This window comes from Lithobates pipiens, unplaced genomic scaffold (assembly GCF_037356315.1).
Source record: "Lithobates pipiens isolate NorthernLeopardFrog02 unplaced genomic scaffold, aLitPip1_a1.2 Scaffold_6, whole genome shotgun sequence".
Taxonomy (NCBI): Eukaryota; Metazoa; Chordata; class Amphibia; order Anura; family Ranidae; genus Lithobates; species Lithobates pipiens.
The window spans coordinates 12267585-12289363 of NW_027507881.1; the positions used below are offsets into that span (position 1 = coordinate 12267585).

At 47.2% G+C, this 21779-nt stretch overlaps 1 protein-coding gene across 1 annotated transcript in view; it reads left to right on the forward strand.

Moving 5' to 3' along the window:
* LOC143958235 (proprotein convertase subtilisin/kexin type 6-like) overlaps window positions 1-21779 on the forward strand; it is a 303257-nt gene that overhangs the window by 278555 nt on the left and 2923 nt on the right. Inside the window, exons 14-16 of the mRNA XM_077467752.1 lie at window positions 14436-14612; window positions 15538-15640; window positions 19899-20095. Coding sequence (XP_077323878.1) covers window positions 14436-14612; window positions 15538-15640; window positions 19899-20095 — 477 coding nt within the window. The remainder of the gene's footprint in view (window positions 1-14435; window positions 14613-15537; window positions 15641-19898; window positions 20096-21779) is intronic.

Below are 21779 nucleotides of genomic sequence, written 5' to 3' on the forward strand. Positions count from 1 at the left end.
TTTTTTTATTTTATTTTTTTTATAACAAGTGGAGTTGCTTTGAGAAAAGGAGTAAATGCTCGCAGTTTATGATCTATAAATAAAATAATTATTCTTATTGATCTCCTGCACACTGAAGCAATGCAACTATTTAACATGTGATGCCATGCAAAATATATACAGTATTTCAGAAAAGTAAGTACACCCCTCACATTTATGTAAATATTTTCTTCTATCTTTTCATGTGACAGCACTGAAGAAATGACACTTGTCTACAATGTAAAGTAGTGAGTGTACAGCTTGTATAACAGTGTAAATTTGCTGTCCCCTCAAAATAACTCAACACACAGCCATTAATGTCTAAACCACTGGCAACAAAAGTGAGTACACCCCTATTTGAAAATGACCAAATTGGGCCTAAAGTGTCAATATTTTGTGTGACCACCATTATTTTCCAGCACTGCATTAACCCTCTTGGGCATGGAGTTCACCAGAGCTTCACAGGTCACCACTGGAGTCCTCTTTCCCTCCTCCATGATGACATCACAGAGCTGGTAGATGGTTGGAGACCTTGCGCTCCTCCACCTTCCGTTTGAGGATGCCCCAAAGATGCTAAATAAGGTTTAGGTCTGGAGACATGCTTGGCAAGTCAATCACCTTTACCCTCAGCTTCTTTAGCAAGGCAGTGATCATCTTGGAGGTGTGTTTGGGGTGGTTATCATGTTGGAATACTGCCCTGTGGCCCAGTCTCTGAAGAGAGGGGATCATGCTCTGCTTCAGTATGTCACAGTACATGTTGGTATTCATGCTTCCCTCAATGAACTGTAGCTCCCCAGTGCCGGCAGCACTCATGCAGCCCCAGACCATGACACTCCCACCACCATGCTTGACTGTTGGCAAGACCCACTTGTCTTTGTACTCCTCACCTAGTTGCCACCACACACGCTTGACACCATCTGAACCAAATAAGTTTATCTTGGTCTCATCAGACCACAGGACATGGTTCCAGTAATCCATGTCCTTAGTCTGCTTGTCTTCAGCAAACTGTTTGCGGGCTTTCTTGTGCATCATCTTTAGAAGAGGCTTCCTTCTGGGACAACAGTCATGTCGACCAATTTGATGCGGTGTATGGTCTGAGCACTGACAGGTTTACCCTCCACCCTTTCAACCTCTGCAGCAATCATACATCTATTTCCCAAAGACAACCTCTGGATATGACGCTGGGCACGTCCACTCAACTTCTTTGGTCAACCATGGCGAGGCCTGTTCTGAGTGGAACCTGTCCTGTTAAACCTCTGTATGGTCTTGGCCACTGTGCTGCGGCTCAGTTTCGGGGTCTTAGCAATCTTATAGCCTAGGCCAGGGGCATTGTAGATCTACTAAAGATCTGGGACTGGATCTAGCAGCGAAGTAAAGTCAGTCACACGCTTTGGCGGGCATACACATGTATATAATATAAATGTGTTTGTGTGTATGTGTATAGGTGGAGGTGTGATGCAGAGGCTGCGGGCATGGTACAGGAGTTGTCAGAGGCTGCGGGCATGGTACAGACCACCTCCATCCGTAGAGACCACCCCTCAGTACAGACCCTCCCTCAATACAGACCACCCCCTCCCTCAGATTAGACCTCCCACCTCAGTGCAGACCCCATCAGTATAGACTCCCCTCAGTGCAGACCCCCCATTAGTATAGACACCCCCCCCCCATCAGTATAGGCACCCCCCTCAGTGCAGACCCCTCATCAGTATAGGCACCCCCCTCAGTGCAGACCCCTCATCAGTATAGGCACCCCCCTCGGTGCAGACCCCTCATCAGTATAGGCACCCCCCCCTCAGTGCAGACCCCTCATCAGTATAGGCACCCCCCCCTCAGTGCAGACCCCTCATCAGTATAGGCACCCCCCCCTCAGTGCAGATCCCCCATCAGTATAGGCACCCCCCAATCAGTGCGCACCCCCGCAGTGCAGACCCCTCCCCCATCAGTGCAGACCCCCCCAGTGCAGACCCCTCACCCATCAGCGTAGACCCCACATTAGTGCAGACCCCCAATCGGTATAGACAACCCCCTTCAGTGCAGACCCCCCCCCCATCAGTATAGGCACCCGTCTTCCCTCCCATAGCCCCCTGCACATGTCCACCTACATACTGTATAATGTACAGACCTCAGAACAGCACTGACAGATATCCTGTACACAGTGGTGAGTCCGTCCTCGTCCTCCTCGTCCTGTGTGAATGTAAACAGGAGGGGGAAGTCGGCGACACCCGAGTGTAGGGCAGAGGGCTGTGTTAGCGGTGCCGCTACCCACAAGTGTCGCCCAGGGTGCCGCATGCACCCCCCAGCGTCGCCACTGCCTCGGGCTCTTGCTATGTCACTCAGGTTAAGTGACATCACTGGTTGCTAGACCCTGGGCGGTTCTAGCAACCAGTGCAGTGGCAGAACAAAGTAAAATGGCCAAGATGTTATCTGCACGGTGCCCACATCCGCCGCTGATGGCACCGCTTGACCCAGAGAGAGACTCTGGTCTATGGGCCCCAGGTTTGGAGCTATAGCTCCAATAGCCACCCCCTAGCGACGCCTCTGCCTATAGGTAAGCCTTATTCTAGGCTTGCCTGTAGGTCAAAGTGACGCAGGAGGGTTTACAACCACTTCAACAAGCATTTAACCCTTGCAATGAAAGGGTAGATTTTTCAAGAATCCCAGAGTTTGGCTTTAACATGCAATGTTTCAGAAATACAGATAGTCGAGGCCGTTCAGCTACAGCTCCATTCCCATTGTAATACTGCTGCCAGCCGATCAATCTTCATGATATGGTGTGACAAACAGCAATCCCAGGGGAGACGGGGCTTTTTCGAGTAGAAGCTCTGATATAGGAATCACGGCTCCTTCTGAAGCCACTGAGTCATCGTTGCCGTGCCGAGGTGGGAAATTCAATGCTGTTGAAGACGGGATTAAAGGAAAACTGCTTTCTTGTTGAAAAAGGCATAACCCTTTAATTGCCTTCTAAGTAGGGTTGTCACCTTTTCTTCAAGTCAAACCTGAACACTATCACAGCAATTTTTTTTTTTTTTTTTATCTATATGTAGCACTAACCCCCGAAGGAGCTTCTGGTTTTATTTGGGCCTACCGTTACCTCTTCTGCTCGCCTCTTCATCTTAGCCCAAAGGTAGCCCAAATGAAGATATATTGACGATTTATTTAGGGGTAACACCAAAGAAAGACACAGTGCTTCAATAGAGGGTTGGAGGATAAGGGGGAGTTCAGGCAGCTGGTAATTGGGGGTTAGAGGTATCAGATCCAGAGGACAAACTGCTCCACAGACTGGATCCAGCAGTCACCGGATAGGCCCCTCTCACTTCACCTAGCAGCCGATGATATGCCAAAGTCTCTGCCACAGACTTGTTAATGAAACTTGGTTCTTTAGAGTGGATGCACAACAAAGTCTCTGCCACAGACTTGTTAACTGACCTTAGAGATTCTTGAGAGATTTTAGGAAGAACTACCATACAGTACCAGATTCTTTCAGCCGACCCAGCGATACTGTAAGGATATTGATCCCAGAAAACAACGAACCAATCAAGTCAGCTAAGCTGCTGCCATAACCAGTTTTTTTTTATGTCAAAATAACCAGTGGTAATTTTTAAAGCTTGTTTTGAAAACAAATTAAGATAAACATGTTATACTTACCTGCTCTGTGTAATGGTTTTGCACAGAGTGACCCCGATCCTCCTCTTCTAAGGTCCCCCCCTGCCAGTGCTCTGGGCTCCACATGCCCCCTGGCCAATACGCCCATTGCAAACCAAGTTGCCATGGGGGCACTTGTGGGTGCTTGCTCCCAAGCCCTGCTCTGTGTCCATAAGACACACAGAACAGGGGTTGGCCCTGCTCCTTATTACTTTCTCTGACTGACAGCAGTGGGAGCCAATGACTCCTGCTGCTGTATCTGAGCCAGTGAGGAGCAAGAGAGCAGAGACTGCCTCGGCTCTCTTGCGCATCACTGGATCAAAATGGAGATAAGGTATGTATTCAGGGAGGCTGCGGGGTAAGCTGCATGCAGAAGGCTTTTCACCTTACTGCATAGCGGGAACAAAATAGTTTGGCTGAGTGCTTCTCAGCCATTTATAGGAAGTAGATCTGGACCAAACACTTGCCACCCACCCCCCCCCCTCCCATTTGGTTCACGCTAAAACACTTGAACTTCACAAACGTTCGGACCCAAGCTCCCGTTGGAATCTATGGGACCCAAATTGGAAAAATCTAAATGAAAAAGTGCCAATTTTGAAGGCTTATATGTTCAAGTTATTGGTCACAAAAAGGGTATGGAGGTCCGGGTACTGCCCGGGGGGGGGGGGGGAGGGTCATGTATGAATGCTAAAAAGTTTTTAAAGATTGTTTCTATAGGAGCAGTAATTTTTAATGATGCTTAAAGTGAAACAATAAAAATGAAAAATTCCTTTAAATATAGTGCCTGGTAGTCCCTTTAGTCTGCTTGTGAAGTGGCCCATCTGTACTGTGTATAGAACCTGCTGCTGCAAAACTGACATTTATAAAGAAATTATTTTTTTTTACCATTTCCAGCAATACAAAAATGTAAAAAAAAAAAAAAAATGCTTTGGGGGTTCTCCCCCCCCCCCCCCCCCATACCAGTCCCTTCGGGGTCTGATATGGATTTTAAGGGAAACCCCAAGCCTTTTTTTTTTATGCGCGCCCCCCAAAATTCATACCAGACCCTTATCCGAGCACACAGGTAGGTCAGGAAAGGGGGGGCAGGTGAGTGCCCCACCCCCTCACCCCCTTCTGAACCGTACCAGGCCACATGCCCTCAACATGGGGGTGATCTGTTTTGTTTTTTCATTCAGCTGTCAGCAGGGAAGCCCGTTGACAACTGACGACTCATCCATTGTTGACACAGCGCCCAGCTTCCCAGCCCACTCCTTAATCAGCTAATTACTGTGCGCTGATTGGGCAAAACTTTGTGGGGCGCTCGGCGGGCAAGCACCCCCAAAAAGGCTATGTTCAGGCTGAACGTATTCTCAGCTCAAACTATTTGCCCAACTCTTATAGGAAGCCTTGTATTTTTTTATGAATGAATGCAAGGCTTCCTCTGATTGGCTAAGGGTGGAGAGACAGACGGGTGACCTCATGCTCACAGCAAGACATGTGTTGGTGAAGGAAATGGTTTGTTTGGCCAGCTTGGCCCAAAAGCTAAACAGCTACACACCTCCTCTGGACACAGCAACGCTCTGGGCTATAGCTGCATACAAACCGGACAATAGCTGTGCCCAATTTGTATGTAGCCAGAAACGCTATCCCTGAGTGCAGACTGCCTGTGTCCATGGTCAGCCAGAGTCCCCAATTTCATGTAACCAGTAAGCCCTTGTACACACGGTCGGCCATTCCGACAACAAAATCCATCTGATTTTTTCCGACGGATTTTGTCTGAAACTGGTGTTGCATACACACGGTCAGACAAAGTAATTCGGAACGTGATGACATTCATTCGTTGCGACGGGACTACGTTGCGGCTAGTAGCCAATAGCTTTGGTCTCGATATTTTGATGTGAGCATGCATGGCACGCTGTCCGATCGGAATTCCCTACAAACGATTTGACAAGGTCCGATCGGATCATGTTGTCGGAAAATTTTATATCCAGCTCTCAAACTTTGTTGGCCGGACATTCCGACAGTCAGATGTAACCCACACACGGTCGGATTATCCGACAACATGGTCCGATCTGACCTTTTCCGTTGGAATTTCCGACCGTGTGTACAAGGGCTAAGATAAGTAGATACATGCAAAGATGGCTGCTGCTAACTGCACACAGTGTGCATTGGGAAGAAACTCCTCCACTGGCTGGTAGAGAAGCTAACCACCCAAGCCAGTAGGGCCTTAGCACAGAAAATGTTCTGAACTGAAAGTGAAAGATCAAGCAATACCTAACTAAGGCTAAACCCACTCCCACCCCTATTCTAAGGCTATCCTATATGACCTTGTAATAAAAAAAAGTCTGTATACTTGCCTATTCTGAAGCTAGTCTGGTCCCAGGATCCGCTGTCAGTGTCTGCTTCTGTGTAGAGGAGGAGCACCCAACACTGCCTTATGGTAAGTCTATGGGTGACATCCCCTAGGCATTTCCAGCTGCTGTTGGCAATCTTTCCTGTACACAAGTGGCTTCAAAATAGGTAAGTGTACAGATCCTTTCTTTACAGCGTTGGCTTGAATTGCCTTAGAATGGGGTGGTGCATAGGTTTAGACTTGGGTTTTGCCTAAACTTCCACTTTAAGTTCCATCTGTAGAGCCTTGTGCTGGCGCCATGTCCTTTGGGACTCCTCAACTCCAACCCACGCTAAATTATCATCATAAAACCTTAAATGGCCTTATTGCTTGGCATTGGTAGTTAGCAGGACGTGCTTATATTAAAATTAATGTCCAAACTTTGGAAGATGACTGGCAGGCCATTCTGGTATATGCTGTGCTTGAGCTGAAAGTCAAAGCTTTTTATTTAAGATTTGGATAGAGTAGTGAAGAATTAATTGCTATGTCTACTAGGGAGATTTCAAGCTCTCTCATGCACATCTACCAAGCCTACCATATATAATAATGTTCTTGGCCGTTTTTAGAAAAGAATTAGCATGGCATGAATCTGTTCTGAGCAGCCAGTGGAATTGCTTCTAGCTGGGCCGTATAATGAATGATATCGGATTGTGTCTGTAGGAGGTCAGTCTAAAGGCTGATGGATTTACATGTAATGTATCAGTAATTTGTTCACGTTGCCTTTCAACTCCATGGGTGGTCCCAGGCCTACCTGGTCATGTAAGGTTCTCGTCCTGTTTTTCTGTTCCTCTTCGTGCATTTTTTTTTTTTTTCATTTCTCTTCCAAGTATAAATCTGTCCCTCCCGAAAACATGTTGACACAAGGAATTTTCATAAAAATCCATATGAATGTAATGTCTTCTTCTCCAAATTAGAGGTCGTTCCTCCAGTCTGAGCCTCGTGTCAGTGGCACCACTGTCACTCCGCTGGCACCAATACCCTTTTATTTCATCTTCTGGGACTGTCATCTGGCTCTATATGCTTCAAAACAACTTCGCTACCAAACGACAGATGACTCATTCTGTACAGAGCAGTTTCACGCACTTATGATCGCCATCTTCATATTAACCATTTGTGTCACAGAGCTCAAATGAAAGCCCAACTCCAGGAAAATGATATTCTCCTATTTATCCGAACTGCAAAGGTTAAACTGCTCCTTTAAGGCTAGGGAACATAAAAATAATAAACAGAATTTTTCAAAAAAAAAAAGCTAGGGAACAATGTCAAAGATGATTTACTTACCGGTCCCCTCAATCTCTGCTGCTCTACACTATGGTCTACTTGCCATCAAGACAAGAAGCAGGGACCATAGCAGTGCAATGGACATGGTGTCACTGGGTTAAAGTTCAAATAGAAGTACAGACAAAGCTCATTTGGCTGTACTTATCCTGTGGATCACAGGAGAGCAGTTCATTAGTGACACGTTTTTAACAGGCAGCAGGCTAAAGCCCGCTGTCGGCTGACATCAAAGTGCTGGTCCAGGCTCAGGAAATATCGCCACCATATGGTCGGGATCTGCCCACATGCCTGGACTGTCACCTTGCTTAGCCTCTCAGCAAGCCGCTGAGAGCATGAGCCAGTCGCTCCCTTTCCCCGCCCCCTCCACGGCCCAGCGCTCTAGTGAGCATTGACAGTCACCAGCTCTCTGCTCACGGAACTCTGAGAACCGAGCGATCAAATGCCATTGGTTCTCAACCTAGAGCTGGCGAGGTACAGATGCAGCATCGTACCAATGCTCCATCCACCTAGGTAAGTATGATTAGCAAAAAATAAAATAAAAAAACATTCCCATACTACTTTTAACTACGCAATTTACCCTTTTAAATTGCCACTAGATAGCTTTTGGGCCTATCAACCCTATGACGCCAGTGGCGGCCTGTCCATAGAGGGCGCATAGGCACCGCCCCCTCTATCCATTAGTCCGGACCCCTGATCCACATGCAGGGACGCCAGCCCGTCGATACCAATTTAGTGGGGGGGGGGGGTGTTTTTGAAGCACATGATTAGAGCCAGTGGCTCTAATATGTTTCAAAACAGGTTGGGCTCTGGGCGCAGAGCGTTGGGCTTGAAGCCCACCCAGTTGTGTGACGATAACGAACGAATATTTGTCATCACTGCACTAATCCTCCTCCCGGCCAATCAGGAAGCAGGTCTGAAACCCATCACCTGATTGAAAGGACAGGCGATCCTATTGAACACCTAGCAGCAGGAAAGAGGTGCATGGCGGAAGCATGGAGGACGCAGTAGCCACCACCTGAACCTCAGCTCACTGCTGTCACCCGCTGCCTGACCCGCCACCAAGATAGAGTAAGTGCCAGGCAGACAGCGAGCAGGCCCAGGGGAGGGGTGCTGGTTAAATACCGCAGAGGGGTTCAGGGTTGTGCTGGTTAGGTGCCACGAGGGGTCAGTGGTGGTTGTTTGCTGCCCCCCCCCCATAAAAAAAAAACCTCACCAGCCGCCACTGAATGACTGTGATTTTAGAATAACACACAGTCACCACAGATAGGAATGTTCCGAGGGTTATACTACAGCCTTTTCTGCTAAAAAAAAAAAAAAAAAAAAAAAAAAAAATTTTATTAGTGGACAAGGCATTAATACAACTTGAACATACAGTAATGAAACATTGAGATAGCAGAAGTAAATACATAGAATGGTGTATGGCTGGACATTAAGAGGTCTACAGTGAGTTAATAGGGTGAGATAACTTCTAATAGCGTTAATACGAATTATGTTGCGGTCCAAAAAAGAAAAAGGGGTTCCATAGGGATCCTAAAGGTGCTTTTGACGCACCTAGTTCGAGTACCAATTAGTCTCCTGCATCCTCGGGGGCAAGGTCTAATTGATGGGAAAGGACAAAGCATGATGGTGGGGAAGAATGGAAGGGGAGAGAGTTTTTTTTTTTTGTTTTTTTTTTTTTTAAAGGATTGGGGTTGTCAAGGGCCCACTCTGAGCAAGCGTGATCAGCATAACATGTTCTAAAGAAGAAAAAAAAAATCAAGAGAAATCAAGCTTATTCCCAGGATGTGGCTCCACCGGAATGTCAGTGAGCAATATCAGTGAGCCCGGATCTATGTATTTAGTGACCTGGCAACGACCCATGACTTCCATACCTTTTCAAATTTCTGGGGACACTTGCGGGCCCATGTATGTAAGTTTGTACAGGGGTGGCACAGAGGGCACCAGCATGTGCCACTGGGCAGCTGTTAGGGGGAGTGACCAATTTCCATTGCTGTAGGCGTACCTTTTTGGCATAGAAACACAGATAACACAACAAGAGTTTTGTATGTGTGGAATGTCACGGCGTCTGTAATGCCTAAAAGAAGCACTTTGGGTTCCATTGACACTGAGAGGTTGGTAGCTTTATTGAAATCAGAGACCACCTTCCTCCAGAAATCCTGAATGGCCGGACAGTCTCAGAGGACATGAAAGTATGTTCCAACCGCCTGTTGGCACTTAAGACATGTCAATGATTGTGTGGGATAAATTTGAGGCAGCCTTTGGGGGATGTTACAGGCCCTATGTATGAATTTTAATTGGATGAACCGGTCCTTAGCAGAAATCACAGTGGATATATATTGTTGTAATGCTAGGTCCCAGTCTTCCTCTGACAAGGAGGGTATATCTGCCTTCCAGGAGCGAAATGGGAGAGATTCCCCATCTGAGTCTCCGTACGTGAGGCGGAGATGTAGAGAGGTAAGGTATCTTTCCACTACATGTGGCATCCAGAGCCGTCTTTAATATTGATTGGACCCCGGGCAAAAAATTTCTTGGGCCCCCCACCCCCATGCAATTTGACTCTCCACCTGCTCTGAGACATACAATAAATAGCAGCTAGACTTAAAATCAGTTTACTGTATCGGATCAGGCAGCAATTGCGATTGGTTTCCAGTGGTTACAGCATATCATTACTGCTTAATGACTGGTTGCTAGAGGTTACAGCACAAATTATGGTTCACTGATTCGTTGCTAGAGGTTACAGCAAATGATTTCTGCTTGTTAATTGGTTTAGAATTACTGTAGAGATTACTGTACAGTAATACTGCTCACTGGTTGGTTGCTAGAGGTTACAGCACATCTCCTCACTACAGGGGAGCATGATACACATATGAATGCCACCTTTATTTACATATCAATGCTGCCGGCCACAGCTATTTACTTAGTAATGCTGCGGATATTTACATATGAATGCCGGTTATTTACATGTAAACACAGGGTCTGCAGGTGAGTCTTCTGTACACAACAATAGGGCAGAGCTGGGCAGCATTAGTAGCGGTACTTCACACTGAGATATCGTGACACAGCACAGGACTAAACTTCAAGGGACAAGGGAATTTAAACTGGGATCATTGGCATATATGAGGCAGCTGCTTTGGGCCCCACAACAATGACAGGGCCCAGGGCAGCTTCCCCTTTTGCCCTGCCTTAAAGACGGCCCTGGTGGCATCACAGGGATTACTCTGGAGAATTGCGCTTGTGTTGCATGTTTCGGCTGTAAGTTGCGGAACAGCATCCACGAGGGAAGTTGAAATACCTCCCGCAGTTTCAGGAAAGGAAGCAACACCCCAGCAGGCATAATCTGCTGCAGTTTTACTATTCCAATTCTAGTCCAGATGTTGGGGCTGGAATGGATATAAAGTGTGGTAGTTTAGGGTTGCCCCATAACTGGGTATGAGGTGAAATAGTGTCAGCTGTTCCAACTGCAGCGGGAACCTGTTCCCATACTTGGACTGTAGTTCGCATAGAGGTTGTTGCTTGCGGAGTGGCCTTTACTCCTCTATAGACCATGTTTGTTAGGGCAGAGTAGGAACCCATAACAGCGGCCTCTAGGTTGCCCTCAAAAGTTGCATGAAATTCATGTCTAAATGTTTTACAAGCAACAGTTGTCCATGATCATCGGTCAAAACCAAAGTCGCCTACAAGATGCACCTATCCAAAGTTGCGTCAAAATTGCATTAAAGTTGCACAACTTTGGAGTCGTACAATTGTGAATGGAGACTAAGGCTTACATCGATGCAGCTGTGTATTCAAATGTAAGCAAGTAAAAGTACCTGCATTAATGGATAAGTACACCCTAACACTCAAATCCCTGCATCTACAGGCTTCCACAATCTAACACTAAACTATCTAGCCCTGTAAAGAAGAAATCTGTATACATACGTTTTCTGAAGCCGCTCTGACCCAATCCCAAGCTAAGCTGTCGGCTGCAGCTTCTCTGTGTAGGCGGGTGCAGAGGACACAGCCGACAACGGAAGCCCCATAGTAACTCTATGGGTGGTGTCACTTCCCATTCGTTTCACAGCCGTTGTCTGCTGTGTCCTCTGCAGAGCTTCTCCACCCCCCCCCCGGCTTTAGATCGGACAAGATTGGTTTCAAAAAAGGTATGTATACTGATTTTTTTTATAGGGCTAGATAGGTTAGGCTTATATTGTGGGTGTCTGTAGATGTAGCGCTTTTAGTGTTAGGGTAGACTTCCCCTTTAAGAAAACTGCTGATAGGAAGGAGAGGGCAGAGAGGTGCGTCTGATACCTTTTCCCTTTTACTATGCAGCCATGGGTAAGGGGGCACAAGATATGTAAGTGTTACTGACCTGCAGCAGAGAAAAAAAAAAACAGGTCTCGTTCCCTGCCAGGCGTGGCTGTACTGTGTGGAAAAGCATGATGTCAGATGTATCGTCTATAAGTCTACTGCGATTTCATGTTTTTTCATTGAACAAAAAGCAACAGAAATAAAATAATCTCACAAATTTTAGTTTCGCTGGCTAATTTACAGATCTCTACAGATTTGATATGAATCGATATAAAACCTTCATGATCTTCTTTCACCTATTCCTAGCTGTGTATGTAAAATATATATATTATTTATATACACACACTGTATGTGTGTGCGTATATATACCAAGCTATTTAGGTGTTCATACTGGTACCTATTAGAAGTGGTAATGATGATGAAGGGTGGGTATAGGGACATATTGTACAATCCATTGGGGGTCTGTAATCAATGTAAACTATGTAGTAAGACTTCCTTCTGGGCTTTCACCTCCCCAACATGATCTCAATTCATTTCTACAAGCACTGTGCAGAGAGCCCGAAGCCACATCATATGTACTTACTGACGGAAATATGGTCTTTTCTGCATCCAGTTGTATGTAGGAGACTCGCTTCAGTAGGAAATTTAATGGGACCTGGAGGATGTATTTAACATACGTTGTAAATGGGTAAATGTATGGGGAAAAATAAATGAATGGAATTTTTATAAGCAGCTGTAGGTAAAAATGGTCAACAGTAAATGTGTTGCATCCCTTGCGCTACTATGTGTGCTTACAAACTCAAGTCTGTGATAAATGTGTGTGGGTGTTGCTTAACACCTACGGTATATGTGTTCCCACATTATACTGACAATAGACCAAGAAAAAAACCAAGTGAAGCACTAACCCTCTTCAATGTGAAAATGAAAACCGAGTGAATGAAATTAAAAAATATTAATGGTGACCCCCCCTATAAAATATAAGTGCAAAGTAAGGTCCTCAATCAAAGTGTCAATTAAATATAAGTGGCGACACCTTTATGTAAGGGGTCACCATTAATATTATTTACCATATTTTTCGACGTATAACATGCAGCTTAATTTTAAGAGGGAAGTTTCAGGGAAAAAAAATGTACATTTTGTAAAAAAAACTTACATTTTATATAAAGAACTTCGAAGCAAAATAAGGGTCGCTGCCCATCAATGGAGCCTCACCGCTGCAATGCCCATCTGCAGCCAGAAGGAGCTGCTGGTCCAATTGGGCTTACCGTTACCTTCTTCACCTCGATTTGAGGCTAGGGGTTTCCCATGGTAGATGGCCCAGAAACTCTAGAGACCAATGACAGATCCGCTTAAAGGGATTTTTATTTGCAAAAATGTAGTTAACGAACAGTCTCTTAATATAGGATCAGAGGGTTAGGAAGAAAGTTCAGGTACTCTTGGTGTCAAAGTCAATAATAAAGAACTTGCTTACTTCGACTAAATCCAGAGAATAGCCATTCACAGCTGGATGTTCACTTAAGTTGGATAGTCCCTCTCTCACAAGGCCTAGCAGCCAACAAGGTGCTCAAATCAGGAACAAGTCTCTGCCACAGACTTTGTTGTAGAACACGTAGGAATAAGTCTTTGCCACAGACTTTGTTGTAGAACATGTAGGAAACTAGGACTTGTAGAACACTCGTGTGGTACCAGTATCTTTCAGCTAATTCGGCAATACCCACGGAACTGGATTCACTTAGGTACTTCAGCCCTACCAGGCTCTTGCTAAGAAGCCAACCCGTGCGTGGCCTTCTTCTGAAGAGTCCTCTCCTGGATAGCTATGAAGTTGCTGGGCCTCTCCACAACCGGAGATGGCACCGGACCACCTCCGAATACTTTCCTTAGTTTCCCTGCTTCGGGCTAGCCAGCCCCGAGACAGTCAGGTGGATCCGCACCCCAGGCCATAGCCTTCCTGGGGCCTGGTCAGGAGGACCAGGACCATGGAGTCAGAACATACTTCTGGACAGGAACCACGTGACATCCGCATTTTAAGTACCCTCTCCCAGAAAGCACAGCAAGAGTGACCCTCCCGCTGGGCTGGCTCTGAGAGAAAGTAAACTTAAAGCACCCAACCAGACTGTGGTTCCATGCCTGCCAGAAGAGACAGTACCCTCTATGGCCAGGATGAATACCCTATAGTCCAGTCAGACTGATACTGTGTTCAAAATTTGGAACAATTATACCCAAACCAAGCTGCAGTTTAGGTGTAATTTTACATTTCAAAACATATAGCGCGTGCACTTCAGGAGCCAGTGCTACACTTAACCTGACTGAGGTTTTTTTTCCTGAGGATATAATCTATCACTGGGAGAAAGTGTCTGGAGGATATTAGAAGGGGCCAACCAGTCATCTGGTGACATTAGTGAGTACAGGTTTGATGTGAGAGATCCTACAAAACTGTTTTGTGTTCTGTTGCCACCCTTCTGGTACTGTACCATACAAAACCTTACCACATTACTACGAAGGATGAGCACAGTTGCATTCTCCCACCAGGAAACGTTCATGGTTCACTGCCCATGAGAAATGGCTGAGGGTCGGGGAATGCCTTGGCCACTTATGAATGGCAGTGAACTGTGACCATTTCCTGGCGGGGTAACTCAAGCAGGTTCAGACTGGACTCCAAACACGCCTCAACTCATCCCTGATCACCACAGCGGGAAGAGTACTCATCACCTTGAAATCATAATGTTGCAGATACGTATAGAGCTTTATCAGTTAAAAGGTCACCATTTGTTGTGCTTGGTTCAGATGTTGCAGAAAATTCATAGAAAAATATATCTAATTGCATAAACCTGTGTTTCAGGGAAGCTAAAAGAATGGACGCTGATTCTTTACGGCACAGCTGAGCACCCGTACAATGCGATCAGTTTCCATCACTCAAGGTCCAAAGCCCTGGACTTATCTGCAGCTGATCAGGAGCCTTCTAAATCTGGCATCTTCCAGAATCCCCTGGAATTTGAGGAAGAAGACGAGTATTCAGGTACAAGTCTAGGGTATGTCATGCCTGGGTGAAATGACACGTTATTACCATAAGCAATCTTTTTGTGCAACATATTCTAGGGATAACAATAATGTCAGTAGATATTGGTGCTCTTATGGATGTAGAAATGAATGTTAACTTTTTGAAGCAATTCATACAAAGCCTGTAAACCACTGGTACCCAACCTGCATCCCTTGGACCGCAGCCGCCTGTAGTGGGGACATTGGTTAGGTTTATAGCATTGATCTCTACTAGCCTTGCGTAACATGTTCCCAGTTTCCTATGATCTTCTGCAGCTTATCCCCATCCAACAATTTATTCAAAGTCGAGGGATACCAAATCAACTTGCTAAAGTTTGAGGGTTTGGTCTTAGGTTTGAGGATGGCTGTCAGTAGAGGACACCTTTTTCTGAAATTCCAAGGCCATTCCTGGCTTCAGTACTCTATAGATCCCTGTTCAGTGGCCAGTATGTTGCAAGTGAAATCAGACCGGACTCCCGATGTGCAGGCTTGTTCTGGGCCAGTAAATCAGAATGTGTTGAATGCCAGACTGTTTTGCAGAGAAAGACCATGGACAACAGGGAAACTCTATTCATATTCTCCAAGAACAGCTTCCCTTTAAACATGCCAGTTACATTTCCATGTGACTTCAATTAGCAATGTCACAAGTTTTTTATTTTTTTTTACCCACTGTGATATTGGATGTTGTTAAACTGAAATCTGCATATGATAGCCAAGTGTAAATGTGTTGGGCTTGGTGTAATTTAATCCAATTAAAATGTTTCAGTGTTTTCATTTAATGAGCCAATAATGCTGTTTGCGTCTCTGTGTGGCCGAGTCATTGTAGCACTGCATGTCTCGCACTCTAATGTTCTTCATCCGGTCCTTTTGGTTTGCACTTAGAAATAAATATTTGTGTTTCCAAGGTCCGTGCCACACCGAGTGCGGGGACAGAGGATGTGACGGGGCGGGCGCGGATCAGTGTCTCAGCTGTGTTCACTATAGTCTTGGCAGCGTCAAGTCTGGCAGGTAAGTTGGTGTATACCGTGTACTGTTTGGAATAAAATAAATGACAGTACCCTGTTGCCAACATTAAAGGGCTAGTTCACCTTTTCAGAAAAATTAAAAGTTAAAGGAACTCCCTACATCTTCCCTATAGCCCCGTGTTCCCTATAGCCCCGTGTTCCCTATAGCCCCGTGTTCCCTATAGCCCCGTGTTCCCTATAGCCCCGTGTTCCCTATAGCCCCGTGTTCCCTATAGCCCCGTGTTCCCTATAGCCCCGTGTTCCCTATAGCCCCGTGTTCCCTATAGCCCCGTGTTCCCTATAGCCCCGTGTTCCCTATAGCCCCGTGTTCCCTATAGCCCCGTGTTCCCTATAGCCCCGTGTTCCCTATAGCCCCGTGTTCCCTATAGCCGCATCTTCCCTATAGCCCCATCTTCCCCGGTTTCACTATATCCACGCAGCCCACTACAATGGTCCAAAGTTTGAAAACCATTCTGTTCTTCCTCTCTAGGTAAGCTGGGGTGGATCAGAGTGGTTCTCATTGGTCAACAAAGGGTGTGTTCAACATGAAATTTTTTCTGAAAAGGTGAACTAACCCGTTAATGCTAGAAAGAGCACTACTACGTCCATGTGACTGAGGAAACCATAGGCCATGACACCGGATAGGGCTGACCAGTATTTCTTAGAGCAGGGGTCTCCAAACTATAGGCCACATCTGGCCTGCTGCAAGATTTTATCAGGCACATCATGAGGGTTAGTGGTATATATCCTCAGACTCCGTTCACAGACTGAGAATTTGGACCAGTTATGCATGGGGTGAACACTGATGGGTACCCTGATGTGAGGGGTTGACACTGATGGGTACCCTGATGTGAGGGGTTGACACTGATGGGTACCCTGATGTGAGGGGTTGACACTGATGGGGACCCTGATGTGAGGGGTTGACACTGATGGGGACCCTGATGTGAGGGGTTGACACTGATGGGGACCCTGATGTGAGGGGTTGACACTGATGGGGACCCTGATGTGAGGGGTTGACACTGATGGGGACCCTGATGTGAGGGGTTGACACTGATGGGGACCCTGATGTGAGGGGTTGACACTGATGGGGACCCTGATGTGAGGGGTTGACACTGATGGGGACCCTGATGTGAGGGGTTGACACTGATGGGGACCCTGATGTGAGGGGTTGACACTGATGGGGACCCTGATGTGAGGGGTTGACACTGATGGGGACCCTGATGTGAGGGGTTGACACTGATGGGGACCCTGATGTGAGGGGTTGACACTGATGGGGACCCTGATGTGAGGGGTTGACACTGATGGGGACCCTGATGTGAGGGGTTGACACTGATGGGGACCCTGATGTGAGGGGTTGACACTGATGGGGACCCTGATGTGAGGGGTTGACACTGATGGGGACCCTGATGTGAGGGGTTGACACTGATGGGGACCCTGATGTGAGGGGTTGACACTGATGGGGACCCTGATGTGAGGGGTTGACACTGATGGGGACCCTGATGTGAGGGGTTGACACTGATGGGGACCCTGATGTGAGGGGTTGACACTGATGGGGACCCTGATGTGAGGGGTTGACACTGATGGGGACCCTGATGTGAGGGGTTGACACTGATGGGGACCCTGATGTGAGGGGTTGACACTGATGGGGACCCTGATGTGAGGGGTTGACACTGATGGGGACCCTGATGTGAGGGGTTGACACTGATGGGGACCCTGATGTGAGGGGTTGACACTGATGGGGACCCTGATGTGAGGGGTTGACACTGATGGGGACCCTGATGTGAGGGGTTGACACTGATGGGGACCCTGATGTGAGGGGTTGACACTGATGGGGACCCTGATGTGAGGGGTTGACACTGATGGGGACCCTGATGTGAGGGGTTGACACTGATGGGGACGCCGATGTGAGGGGTTGACACTGATGGGGACGCCGATGTGAGGGGTTGACACTGATGGGGACCCTGATGTGAGGGGTGGACTCTGATGGGGACGCCGATGTGAGGGGTGGACTCTGATGGGGACGCCGATGTGAGGGGTGGACTCTGATGGGGACCCCGATGTGAGGGGTGGACTCTGATAGGGACCCCGATGTGAGGGGTGGACTCTGATGGGGACCCCGATGTGAGGGGTGGACTCTGATGGGGACCCCGATGTAAGGGGTGGACTCTGATGGGGACCCCGATGTAAGGGGTGGACTCTGATGAAGACCCCGATGTAAGGGGTGGACTCTGATGAAGACCCCGATGTAAGGGGTGGACTCTGATGAAGACCCCGATGTAAGGGGTGGACTCTGATGAAGACCCCGATGTAAGGGGTGGACTCTGATGAAGACCCCGATGTAAGGGGTGGACTCTGATGAAGACCCCGATGTAAGGGGTGGACTCTGATGAAGACCTTGATGAAAGGTGGGGGTGGGGGCTAGGATGGTGATCCTGATGCAAGAGGGACTTTGGAGACCCTGATGCAGGGGGAACTGATGGTAGGAATATGATGTGGCGTCCTCCACTGTGTCCTCCACCTTTACTCGGTCTCTGAGCTTTTGGAAGTCCTGCCTAATAAGGGAAATATCCATCTTTACCTCCTCAATTTGCGCTGTGAGGGAATGTCTGCAAAGTGTGATTGCATCAAGCAGTCTGTCAGTGTCTCCTCATGTTCATTTCCCCTCCCCCCCCCCCCCCCCGCCTTCTCAGGGGCGCCGTCTTCCTCCATGTCCTTGTCTTGTCGACGGTACTGCTCAAGTTTTGCCGCCGCACCTTTCTGTGATTTCGATGGTGACATGCTGCAAGTAGTACGGGGTATCGTCCCGGGTAAGTTGGGGTCAGAATGGTAGCTATGGGTCACAGGATTATTGTGTGGAGAGGATCAACTGCCGGAGCTCAGAGAGACAGCGTCCTACTCCATACGGTGTCAAGCCACTCCCCGGGAATCTGATGTGAACTTATTTGTTGGAGCATTTTTTTTTTTTTTTTTCGGCCCACAAATATTTATAAAATGTACATTGTGGCCTGTTTACTAGTTTGGAGACCCCTGGCTTAGATATGACATAAAAACACACACGGCAGAGGGCACCATCTAAGTGCAGCATTAATAAATTTTATGGTATGATTAAAATGAAAGAATTGGCAATTCACATGATGTAAGTTTGTGAAGGCATGGAGAGGTTAGGAACTCGGGATATCCAGAGAGCCCTGTAGCAGAGGCATTCAGTCCAGGGATTGTGTAGCACTGCCGCAGGCCAGGTAGTCGTCCTAGGAGAAATCTCTATGAAAACCTATGCATGCCACGCCCCTCGACATCTGACATCATGCATTCCAGGGATTGTGCAGCACTGCCGGGTAGGCATAGGAAGCTCAGAGCACTTCCTGGTCGGCAGGAGACACCAGGGGAACCCAATGCATGAGGTAGAGGGGATGTCCAGGGGGGTGTGGCATGCATAGGTTTTCATAGTTTTCTCCTATGACTACCTGGCCTCCAGCAGTGCTCCACAATCCCTGGACTGAATGCCTCTTCTACAGGGTTCCCTGGATATCCGGGTTTCTTATTTTCTACATGCCTTCACAAGTGTACATGATGTGAGTTGCCAGTTTGTTTTTATCATAAGTAAATGGTTTAGTGCTGCACTTAGATGGCGCCCTCCCCTTTTGTGTGTTTTTTTTTTTTTCCTTGATTTTGAGATTTCTTCTGTCTTTCTGGAGGAGCTGCATCTTGTGAAAGGAAGCTTACCACCCCCGACAATCTGGATAAAGACTCATGGTTATGCTTCCCAGTGTTTTTTCTCTGCTATAAGGAGGTTTCCCATACGCTACTTGCTCCATAAAGACATATCTTTTTAGAGCAACGTGATATGTTATCCTGTCATAAACTGAAACTATCATGGGATAATTGTTATCCAGGGATAATCAGATATAAGTGAAAAAATAGGAGAAAAATTCAACATGCTGGTTGTACCCAAGTCGTTCAATGATTCAACTTGGGTACAGTCAGGTTGCCCATAGATGGATCGAAACTTGGCCGGCTGAACAGGCCGAGGTTCAATCCATCTATGGCCGGCATAAGGTGTGCCTGCTTGACCAGAAGTAAAAAAAAAAAAGATCCCCAATGGGGCACAATTTATCGTTAAAACCAAATAACTGGAATATATTAGTAATGTGACCCAGATGCCGATACCCAATATGAAGGTCTGGTGAAATGTTGGGTATTTTCATGGTCACCTCGTATCTCTTTATTTTACTGGTGATCTTTTGTTTTTGGTTTCGATGCAGGAAATGCGTGAGTACCTGTCCTTCGGGGTTCATGGCAGACGTGGCTGGCAGAAGGTGCAGGCGTTGCCATAGAGGGTGTGAAACCTGCTTTGGACGAGGTCAGAACCAGTGCAGTTCCTGTAAGAGAGGCTTCTACCTTCAGCCGGAGAGCAGTTCCTGTACGACCACATGTGCAGTGGGAGCATACGCCGATGAAAGTAACTATGGGACAGCCTTTGTTCTTACTCTTCTCATCTTGTGTCCCAATGTTTCCATTGCTATTACTTTTCATGGGCTGCGATGAGTTTTCCACATGAAAATACTGGTGTCACCAATGACCTGTTTGGCACATAGAAGACATTTTATTTATGCCGCAAAGTATTTTCTTTCTTAAACCTTGTATTTGTAAACCCTTAGGCCCCTTCCACATGGGTGCCTCCATTTTGCAGGATATGCTTCAGTGGTGGCTGTTGGGTTCTCCTTTTGGGGGGGGGGGGCGGCAAACAAACACCACCGCACCCCCGTTGGCACGGCACTAAAATAGCCCAACCCCCCCGCAGGGGGTCTGGCACTTATCCGCTCGTGGGCTGTGGTGTCCTCTCCTGGACTGCGAGCAGCAGCCGCTGTGGCTCCGATGTCTGCTCCTCCAGCTTCTTCCACCGTGTGTCTCCTCTTCCGCCAAAGCTCTAGGCATCCAATAGAATAGCCTGGTGCTTTGGTCAAATGGGAAACGGGTCTCTCAGACCTGCCTCTTGATTGGTGGGGAGTAACTTTAGTGTGATGATAGAGAAAATTTATTTGCTATGGTCACAGAACTGGGGGGGGCTCGGAGCAGAATGCTCTGCGCTCCAAGTAGAGTTGCCGCCTCATCCCTTTAAACCAGAACACATATGAATTACACAGGTTCTGAAGCCGATAAGGCACCAAGTGAGTTTAATTACCACCTTAATCAGCCACAGAACCTGTGTAATTTGTGTTTGGCTTTAAAGGGGGGAGGTGGCAACCCTAGCTCTGAGGCCACCCTTTCTTGAAGCCTATTGGAGAGACTGGCTCTAATTAGGTGCTTCAAAAAAACACCCATAAGATAGGGGAGGCGGCACCTGTGCGCCCTCTATGGACGGACGGACAGGCCGCCATTGATATGCTTGCTCAACGGGGCATCGCTTCGATGATCTCTGCTATTGCAGGCGGATGACAGGTCTGGCTCCGCTTACTCCGCAAAGCAGAGACCAACCCAGTCCTCCTCTCTTCTATGGGGAGATCAGATGAAAACAGTACCGCCTGTCCTTTTCCCGATCCGCCAGATGGATGGAAAATAGGGCCCACCATCCATCTGAATTTTGCAGACAGGATTGGATAATGGTGAATATTATGTGTCCGCTGACCTCCACTGCTCCTTAGGGTTAAATGGAGGGTCCAATCAGGTCCACCAGAAAAAGTGATAGGCAGACCTGATGGGACTGCCCATGTAAAAGGGCCCTAACATATACCCAGTGAAGTGACTGGCCTCAGGTGATACACAGAGAGGAAACAAATCCTTCTACATACGTTGTACCTGTTTATCTGCAGTCTTTTCTTCTCTGCATCCATTCAAAGTTCAGAATTTATAAAGCGTGTCTAAGAGTTCAGGAAAAAGGGGGTGGAGAGCTGAAGTCTCACTCTACAGAGCTTAGTGAGGAGAGCTCTGAGAGCTGATTGGAGGGAAGGCACACCCCCCTTCTCACAGGAACAGAGCTGAGACTGTCAATCAACATGCTGTGTGCTGGAGGTCCCTCCCCTGTCACCATCTTTCTCTTGGTGTCAGGAAAACTTGTCAGAAGTGACTCGTGCTGATAGCAGCGGAACGAAGCAGCAGACAGAAATGTCACTTAGTGCTCTTAATTGAGACCAGTACACACTATA